Source organism: Magallana gigas, chromosome 8 (genome assembly GCF_963853765.1).
Source record: "Magallana gigas chromosome 8, xbMagGiga1.1, whole genome shotgun sequence".
NCBI classification, from domain to species: domain Eukaryota; kingdom Metazoa; phylum Mollusca; class Bivalvia; order Ostreida; family Ostreidae; genus Magallana; species Magallana gigas.
Window position 1 is genome coordinate 15,371,163 of NC_088860.1, and position 10,757 is coordinate 15,381,919.

The 10,757-nt window shown below is 32.9% G+C and overlaps 1 protein-coding gene across 1 annotated transcript; it reads left to right on the forward strand.

Annotated features, from left to right (window-relative positions):
• Positions 1-903: 903 nt before the first annotated feature.
• LOC105335265 (lys-63-specific deubiquitinase BRCC36) lies at positions 904-10,375 on the forward strand. The gene is made up of 7 exons (XM_011439077.4): positions 904-1,094; positions 1,389-1,508; positions 2,038-2,125; positions 2,439-2,527; positions 3,254-3,318; positions 9,021-9,196; positions 10,117-10,375. Exons 1-7 carry the CDS (start codon positions 990-992, stop codon positions 10,263-10,265), a joined length of 792 nt encoding a protein of 263 aa, XP_011437379.2. The 5' UTR covers positions 904-989; the 3' UTR covers positions 10,266-10,375.
• The last annotated feature ends 382 nt before the right edge of the window (positions 10,376-10,757 follow it).

Sequence of the window (10,757 nt, forward strand, 5' to 3'; positions counted from 1 at the left end):
TATAAAAAACGCAGCTTTAAAAAAAAAAGCATGTCTGAAAAAAAATTAGCAATAGAATATTAAAATACACTACATTTTATAAGTACTATGAGTATACTTCATGAATATTTTTTTCAATTTCCAACGAAAACTATATTAAAGGTACGTGTATAATTTTTTTTTGTTGAGTCCTGATTTATATGCATTTACGTGTACACATGTCCTTGCCCGATTTCAAAGCAAAATATTTTTCATACATCATTCTGATCATACTTCTCTTAGAAATGCAGAGGCATCATTTTTTGTAAAAATCAAAAAAAAATTATTCCCAAAGTGCATGATAAGTTACTACATGTAACAAAACGTGTTTACAGCACTACACCGTGAACTATTTTCTCAAATCATCAGAAATTTACTTGATTATTATGTATACCATAATGGATAAGAAGTATTGGAGCCTAATATGCAAAAAATGTGCAATTTTGGATGAAAAATTACATTTTCAAAAATTTAATTAAGTTAACATGAACAGAATCTCCAGGTGGATTCGAACTCATGATCTGCGGTTCAGAAGCCCAATTCTTTAACCACTGAGCTACCGCAATATACAACCCAATCGAACAATATAAACTGTTTAACAAAACATTCAAAATCGCCATCTTATGACGTAGTGTCTTAAAAAGTATAAGTTAGGTGTAGTGAGTACCTTAAACCGTAATTTTAAATCACTTGGATTATATGATCAAACTGAATATGAGTAAATAAAAGGAAAACATGCAAATAAGAAAAATGAATTGTTATCTTCATTCAAACTTAATGTACATGTACATGTTATACGTTCATTTTTGGGCAGAGAGAAAGACACAGGCTAGCCTTGTAGTCCTACGACACATATTCAAATAATGTGAACTCTTTTACGTGGAGGTAAATTCTTCCCTCTCTCTCTCGGGGAGATTTCCGGTCTGTCGGTGCAAGGGACTGCCTAGGCACTGCTAGTTGTACCGATCAGAATGGTTGTAGAGAGCGTGCATTTGGAGGCTGATGCCTATATGGTGTGTTTAACACATGCACTATCTACGGAAAGAGAGGAGGTGATGGGGCTACTCATAGGAGAGGTAATAAAAGGAAATGGCGTTGTGACCTACTTTGTCTGTGTCTCAGCTGATCAGCTGGAAACCGGTCATGCGTAAAAAATATATAATATTTCAGCGATTTGAATTCTTAAATTTTCCCGAATTTGTGAATTTCGAAGTGAAAAGCCAATTTTGAACACATTTTGACAACATTTTCATTTTGCCAAACTGCGCTGTTAAAAAGCAAAAGGGATGACATAAGATTATAATGTATATAAACTTGATAAGTACAGTATCCATGTTTCTGATGAATCAATATGTTTGATATGCTTTCAGGTGGATGAAAATAGAGTTCTACACATCTTCTCTGTGATTATGTTAAGAAGATCGGACAAACAGCCAGACAGAGTGGAGATCTCTCCTGAACAACTCTCTGATGCCTCGAGCAAGGCTGAGGTGATTATAATCTTAATGGAATGTAGGCCTACATTGTTGTCAAAGTCCTTTTCACTGTACTCTCTGAGTACAAAAACTGTGTTAGTCAACAATTTCATAGAATTACTGTAGAAATAGATGAATCACCTCTACAATAAATTGAGACTTTCACAAGTTTTTTTTGTGTTAGAAAATCTGCAAGTGATGAATTGTACTAAACCATGCATTTTTTGCAAGCCTTTCCTTTGTGTTCCTTTGTGAATAACATATCATGCTAATCAAAGTGGTAAATACCAATTAATTTTGCTTTTGCTGAAAGAGTAACAAATTTTCAAGCGAATAATTTTGACTAAAGACAAGTACATGTATTATTTAACTTTGATGACATTTCATGTAACATTGGTCTGAAAAACCAAAGATGTGTTGGAGGTTCCAAGCAAGATGTGTATTCTAACTCCAGTATCTGTAATCCACTGGTTTCTTGTACTTTAAACTTGTTCCCATGGAATTCAAGATAATAAGACTTGAATGCATGTTCATAATGTTTTAGAGACTAGCCCAGCAGTATAACCGACCTTTGAGAGTCCTAGGCTGGTATCACTCTCACCCCCACATCACAGTCTGGCCATCACATGTTGGTATGTACTAATCAGGTAGTCAGAATTGCTGCTCAGAGTCATTTATCTACACGCCATACTCTGTTGTTGATCTCCAGTATGATTATCTCTATCCTGGATTATTTCATTTTATTTCATCATATAACTGATGAAAATCAAATTATGGAGGTAACTGGAGAATCATAAGAGTTTGTAATGGCTCATTTTTTATACAATGATTGGATTCATGATTTAAAATCTCTAACCAGTCAATTCAATTTTTATTTATTATTTACTGTATTAAAATATTGTAATTCTTGGTTGTTGCCTAAATGAGGTTACAATATTATTGCAGATGTTAGGACTCAGGCCATGTATCAGATGATGGATGAAGGATTCATTGGGCTTATCTTCTCTGTTTTCAATGAAGACAAATCTACAAAGGTCAGTTGATGATAGTCAGTGGACAAACCTGACTGAAATTGTAACTTGAGAGTCCTCAACACATTTGAAAAAAAAACTCTTAAATTAACACAAAATTGTTTAATCATTAAGGATCTGATGTTTTTGCATGTGTTTAGATTTCATAAAGAAAGAACAGATAGCAACTTGAGAATAGAAAAAAAACCCATTTCAATTCATAAAACAAAATTCCTTGGTGTTTAAGATTGGGATACTAGTATTTGGATCAATACTCTCAGTTTGATAGTTTATCCACCAAGCTATGAAATTAGAACAAACAAGCAGATCTTATAATTTGACATAAATTTAATAGAACTTTAAAATATCCATGTTATTATATATTGCACAAAAAGTAAATGTAACAAGGATTTAAATGCCTTCAAACTCCATTTTATTATCAAATGGTAAATGAATTTATAATTGTTATGAACCATAAAGCCAACAGCTGTGTAGTTTAGTACAGATATATTACCTTCTCTGTCAGTGTGACAGAAGCTGAGCTGTGTATGCACTGACCAACACTATTCTGGAGATAAAAGTGGACATCTAATTCACACTTTCTGCAATATATAATGTATATTGTGTCAGGCATTCATTTCTTGCTTTGAAAAAGTGCGTTTTATTGTCTATTTATTTACACACAGATATAATAAATGTTTATATATAAATACAGACTTGATTGTTAAATCAATATCTATTTATACACAGAGTTACAGACACCAGTTGACCTGTTTCCAGTCCATCAATCAAGCAATGGATGGCTACCCACCACAGTAAGTTGAATTCACCCCCGGTCCCTCCCCCAGCAGTGTTATCTATCACCCATACAACCACACCCCCAGTCCCTCACCTATCAGTGCTATCCAGGGCTGGGTTTTACAAAAGAACTTACGACAAAGTCGTAAATATTTACAACCTTGTAAAATGATCTTTAATGAACAAAATTGACATAAAACAATTTATTTAAAAATATTTCAATTCCCATAATTATATTTTTGAGCCATTAAAATAGATCATTGATTAGTTGGTGATTAATTAGCATTCATTAATTTGGTCGTAAGTCGTAAGTTCTTTTGTAAAACGCAGCCCAGACAACCACATTCCCAGGTCCCTCACCCAGCAGTTCTATCACCCGGACATCCACACCCCCTGTCCTTTACCCATCAGTGTTATTAGACAACCACCCCCCCCCCCCCTTCCCGGTCCTTTACCCAGCAGTGTTATCCATGCAAACACACCCTGGTCCCTCACCCAGCAGTGTTATGACACCCATACAACCACTTCCTAGCAATTCCTCAATCACACATACAAATTACATCTGAGAAGATGATCCTCTTTGTTATTGAAAAAACATCAATATAAAAACATACTTTTTGTATAAAATGTTTAGTGGAAATAGATTTCTAGGTTACTCTAGTACTTTATTGTATCAATATACATGTATAATGAAACATTTAAATAGATTCAATGAGCACACTCTGCAGAAATCTTTTTCCTTTTGTACCCTGTCACCTCAGGATATTTTCTATGGGTTGTGAAAATATCCATTTACTATTGCCCAAAATAATACTTCATGCTGTATACGCATGTAAGTGTAGGAGGCGAGCCACCAAAACCAGCTTTTTTATTGAGACAACATGTTTTTGGTTTTTTTTAACTTTAATTTGAAAATACACTTTGTATGTGACCTTCCATAAATCAAAAATGTGATTCTTGTTAGCTAAGAAATTTTGTGTTTCCTTGTAAATTCATGATCCCTAAGAATCACAACAGGAGGTTTTAAGTTATATGTCTTGACCTGATCTTTCCATATAAACATACATTGTATATCATAAGCATATGAATTTATACATGTATTAAACAGTTATGTTTGTGACATTGTAAAAACAAAGTACTGAAGTTCTGACGGGAGTTGATTTATCGATTTTCATTTATTCAAAATCAACGATATGTGATTTTGCATAACAAGTAGTATCAGTAATCGAAATATTTCTGAGAATCTGTATGGATCCAGGCAAGATTGAACTCTTTTCTTGTTCAACCAAACGCTCAGCTGTCTCCGTTTGTCTCCGACAAGCAAGAGAGACTCTGTTTTGTCGGATAATAACGGAGACAGCCAAGCGTCTGGTTGAACGAGACTACATTGAACTCTAGCGTAGGAATACATATGACTTTAAAAAATATCTAAACTGTTTGTACAATTTGAAATCTTATTATTTTCATGGTATTAATAAATAAGTTCTCTTGAAAAACAATGCTTCAGAATACATAGCATCGAATTTATTGATTATTTTCAAGAACTAAGTGTTGTCAGCGGTATTGATTTGTGCATAGGTCCAAACACTGTTTCACTTTCGCTTTGCCTGAGTAAGTGCATAGGAGAGTTGATTAAAATCAACTCCCAAAAAATAAATCGATTTGTATTTCAAACATTCATTTGATAAATGGTTTATTATATGTTACCAGAATTACGCATTACATACATCATCTACTAGTACTAATATAAGTACGTGTAACAACTTTTTAATCAAGTACCAAACCATATTCAAATTCATATATAAAGTGTGTTCTTGTAATTCTAAGTAGAAATACATGTATCATGGATATTAAATATGTGTTTTAAGGAAGTTGGCAACTGAAATAATAGTAATGTCAATCATCCGAAAACCACTTGGATATAAAGATGGAGACCTAAAATGTTCATTTATTTTAAACCCATGTCACATGCCATTTTTAGCTCACCTGAGCTGAAAGCTCAAGTGAGCTATTCTGATCACATTTTGTCCGTCATCTGTCTGTCCGTCTGTCTGTAAACTCTTCTTCTCTAAAACCGCTTATCCAATTTTAACCAAATTTGGCACAAAGCATCCTTATAGGAGGGCGAATATAAATTGCAGAAATAAAAGTCCAATCTGTATTCAAAGCGGAGAAAACCTTGAAACTGTAGAAAAAGGGGGGTGCATTTTTAAAAATCTTCTTCTCAAGAACTACTGAGTCCAATTCAAAGTAGTTTAGCATCAATTATCCTTATGGGAAGGAAAATATAAATTGCAAAAATTAAGGGCTAATTCTGTTTCAAATCTGAGTTATTACAAAAATAATAATAAAGGAAAGGGGTGTTTCAGCTTCGGGTTCGGCATCTGGTTAAATGGGTAGGCAAGTTTGGCCTGGGCAAAACAAAAGATTGGCAGTTATTTATCTGCTAATCTCATTAAAATTTCAGGATATTTGATGGACCAATATATTTGTATTCGCTGTAAATATTGCTGCAAAATAATGCGTATTTGGAATTGACGATTGCCGATCTGCCCCGGCTTTTATTTTGCCACAGCCCTGGTTTGCATACCCATTTTACCAAGACTCGTATTCCATACTTCTAAAATGAGGTTTTTTGTTTAAAGCAGCCATGACATTATACGAAAAAAGGGTCAATCTGACTATGATGAATTTGCTTGTTATGCAACAGTTCGCGTATGAAGGGAAATTTTTGAAACATGCAAAATATATTGGTGCCGATTTTGTAAAGTAAATTGAGGCTAATTAAATATTTCAATGCGTTGACAGTTTTCACACATGACGTTGGTGTTAGCTTGTTCTGATTTTCGTATCGTTTTCATTATTTATGCTTTGTAACCTGGGAACTATCGTCTGTATTTCGTGATTTTTACGTATCAAATCAAACAGAGACTTCGTTAAATCAAACAGTTAACTGTTTACCTGCGCAAATTAAGCAAAATCTGATGTATCAAAAAAGTACTGAAATACAATTCATTCTATCAGTAATTCGGCATTATCTTTTGCATAATGGTAGATTAATGCAATAGGTTTTGTTGAGATGCTCAGCATTTCCTCGAGTTTATTCAGTTTAAATAGAGTTTGATATCGCTGATGGAAATATGTAGGTATATACATGTATATATATGATTCGTTTCGAAAAAATAAATTGTGGTTCTTTATTTGTTATAGTGCATATGTTTCTTGTGTTTAATTGTTTACAATTTCTATTTACTAACCATATTTGAGTGTTAAGCTTCGAATTATAAGCAAGATACAGAGATTTGCTCACAATTCTATGTTTGTACACAGATCTTAAAAACTAAAAATTAAAAAAGTAAAAAATTTGTCAATATTTATTTTTTATTTAATATAAATTTTCAAAGTCTGTTCTTACAGAAACCAACTTTAGCAACTTTTTGTATTGTAAACTTAACCTTTTTTCGTCATTATTACTCCTACTGTACATGTGATCCTTGACTGTGTTTGTGTACATTTGTATGAACTGATTTTGAACCTCAAATACCAGTGAACTGGTCTTGAGTGAATAGAAGAATTGAAAATCTTAGGCCATTCTTTTTTCCATTTTAAATGCTGAATAGGAAATACCAAGTTAAAAATCTTAAGCTGAATGTAATAATGTTTTTAATTTGAAGAATTGAGCACATTGAGGTACAATTTTCTTCTTCACATCTATACATGTAGGATTTTTTAAATAAAATACAATAACTATTATATTTCTTTTTAAAAATACAATAACTAGTAAGTAGTTGATGAAAAAAATGTACCTATATGCTCTCATACATTTTGATCGCTTTACAAAGTGGTGGGGGGGGGGCAGAACGAAAATATAGGGAATTGGAAGATGACAACTTAACAGTGTACCCCTACCAAATGTTTAGTTTTATATCTTGCGTAGGATTTTCTTATTCTGGTAAAAAATAGTATTTTGAGAAGGTACAATGTCAAAGATTATTACGTGTATGCAAAAATAAGTGAAAAATTTGAATACTTGACAATATTTATTTTTTGTTATTCTACCAAGGGACCATATGGCACAATATCTTTTGAACGCCCATTGTTGCTCAGGTGAGCAATGTGGCCCCATGGGCCTCTTGTTTGAAAATATAGGGCCCCAAACAAAAATGATAATATTCCTGAAATTTTTGCTTAAATTTGACATGGAAATTGATTTATAAATTAATAAATAAATTCATATTTATATTTACATTCCACATATTTTTTGCTTGTAAAGTGTGTTGAAAGCTACGGCAGTTATGACACTGTAATGTACACAGGGTACTCAAAGGTTAAAATGAAGAAATTTATTATGACGTCACAAACGTTGAACGCTGTAAACTGCAACGTCACAAGCGAAAATCAAAGGTCACCCTTGTGGTTGTTACTGTGGCTCTTCCATTAAGAGGAACTTACCCTTAGGATAAGATAGGAATTTTAAGGTATAAATCACATTTGCAGACAAGGCAAGAAGTTGAAAAAATGTAAATATAAGCATTAAATCATGATTTTTTGAAGTATACAGTCTCATAACTGCAGCGATGTGTGCATACAAATTTTCATAACGTGCTAACATGCGTTACTCAATTTGTATGCACACACCGCTGCAGTTATGAGACTGTATACTTCAAAAAATCATGAATCAATGCTATAATACACTGTAGTTTGAACTATTATTTAGCTTTGATTTTAATACAGTATGAAGTTGAACACATGTAGTGACTATAAAAGTAAAATCTAAGTCAAAGTTTAATAATTCTTGTTTTACTGGTGGCATTAAAGGCCAGTACATAATAAACACTACAACATATGTTACAAAATTTTAGAGTAATCAAATTATTATGCAAGTAAAATAAAATATAGTAATGTCATCTTTCCAAAACTTTGCATACAAATAGACATACATGTACATTTAATGTCTCATTTAAAAGTAAAACAAGTAGGGGTCACATCTCAAAAATTTGAGATATAGCATGAAATGAGCTAATTTTAGGCCAAAACTGGAGTTATTTTTTTCTTAAATTCTATGAAATATAAGCTAAATATGCCAAAATATATCGATAGAAATATCAAAATAGTGTTTAAATATGTTTTTTAGAACATCATGAATATATCGTAACACACAAACTATCTAGAAGTTTTGTCTGCGCTGAAAATAAGGAAGCTAAAATAACAGTACTCTAAAACTAGGGAGTTATGAAATTGTTCATTTTCTTCTTGAAAACCTTCCACCACAAAATATAGTCCCTTACTAAACACTGTAAAAATATGACTTTTTTTAAAAACAATTTTATTCCATAAAGTTCATTTGGCATTGTAAAAGATAAATATATTACTAGAATTTATAAGTGATGCAGAATTTTCAGGCTTGAGGTGACCCAAAATGGCTACCTAAAACCTAAGGAGCAAATCTCTTTAAAAACATAAATGATGATTTTTATGACTCAGCATTTTATTGAGAAAAAAAGACAAACCTTAAATTTCAAATATTACTCTTATATATCTTTGGCCTCAAGTAATTATACTTCAAATGTTGAATATTTGGTTGAATGTATATATTTTAAATTGTATTCTAGCTGTTCGTTCTACAGAAAGTGAATGTATTTGTATTTTGTTTGTTTACAGTGTGTGAATATATTCTGTGTGTTCTACAGTCTATAAATGTATCCTGTCTGTTTTACAGGTACGCTCGAGTCGAAGTCCCTCTCCACATTGTCCCCAGCTCAGGATTAGGAAAAGCGTGTTTGGAATCTCTGATTGAACTTCCCAAGATCCTCTGTCAGGAGGAAGAGGAAGAGTACAAGAAGGCGACGGCCGACCCTGAACTAGATCTGATCACCAAACTCCAGAACTCCTCAGGTATCCTCCACAGTTTGTTTTGTATGTCACAGGTGCTTGAGGTCAGGAAACTTACCCCTCTCCTTGAGTCTCATTGACCAAGGGTATTTGACTCTCCCCTTCCTGTATATAAAATCAGTGGTTGGGTAAGTGGCATTGTCCTCAAGCACCTGTGACAGTTTGTCCCTAGAGAAAACACTTTGAAGTAGGAGTTTTCTTAACCATTCTGCTGATCTCCAGTTACCAAATTATTTTCACCTTATAAGATTATATTTACATTTTCCAGTGTCTTTGCCTGTGATAACACTACGTATCGATTTTGTACTATAAAACCCATAACATCTCATTGGGGCGCCAGCGGGGTTTGCTTATTTATATTTAAATATTCAATCGTACAAATGGCTTAAGATTATATAAATATAAGTAATAAGGAATCATTCTTTGAATATTATGAGGTGATAATTTCGGTCAGGGCGTGATCAAATCTATCATAAAGCCCTTCGGGCTTTATTGGATTTGATCACGCCCCGACCGAAATTATCACCTCATAATACTCAAAGAATGATTCCTTATTCCTTAGATACTGTAAAGTGACTGTTATTCACATAAAGTTTAAGAAAAATAGAATATCATATGTTGGTGTGAATCTTGTCATGGGATATATCATAGAATAGATTGCTCCAATTACATTTTTTAAATATATTAATAATTACCTATGAATATTTTGGGGGGTTGAAATAAGCATCTCTTGTCCTCTTAAAAGTTATCAAGATATGAATGTTAACATTGTTTTAGGCAAGAGAGTTATCTCTCTTTGGCTTTGACTCCAAAATGTTGCTTTCTGTCTGACTGTCTGTGTACATTTATACGTTGTATACTGCTACTGGTAATTATTTTATTTGATGGTATTTAATTCTTGCAATATATCTTATTTGTTGCAGTGTTTACAAAATCTTTGTGCCATATCATGGAAGTCATGCACGGACCATTAATACAATCCCTAGAGAGTCGCTTGGAACAGAACAATGCAAAGATCGCAGAATTAGAAAAAAGGCAAGCAGAAATTCAAAAACTCATCGACAGGAATTAGTTGTCGTTGTTTTTATACAAATGTTGTTTATTAGTTGTTTGTTGGTTATAAATGTAAGATATTATATGCCTGTCTTTCTTGTAAATAAAATGTCCTTTCTAAAAAAAAAATGTGTTTGTTTTGGTTTAAAAAAATACATTGTTTGGTCGGAATAATTTCTTAATCTGATTCCCAAAGATATAGATTGTGTTATAATAATGGAAAGTTTGGGGGGGGGGGGTCAAAGCTGATTTAAAGTGTTTACAATTACAGGCCATGAGTCCTGCGGTACGACATTACACAGTGATTCATACGGGTAATGAAAATATTAAACCCGTCAGAATTTTCTTATCAAATATACTTGAATATCACATACTGAGACATACTGAGACATACATCACAACTGAGAGAATTTTAAATATCTGACAACCATAAATATTTTTGAAATGTAAATGGTGCATTCACCCTGAGGAATAGTCTTTTAGCTACATGTACACTGGCATCTATATGATC

Coding starts and splice junctions, on each gene's coding strand:
- LOC105335265 (XM_011439077.4), top strand. CDS start 990: ATGGTTGTAGAGAGCGTGCATTTGGAGGCTGATGCCTATATGGTGTGT. Junction 1,095..1,388: donor TGGGGCTACTCATAGGAGAG/GTAATAAAAGGA, acceptor ATATGCTTTCAG/GTGGATGAAAATAGAGTTCT. Junction 3,319..9,020: donor ATGGATGGCTACCCACCACA/GTAAGTTGAATT, acceptor TCTGTTTTACAG/GTACGCTCGAGTCGAAGTCC.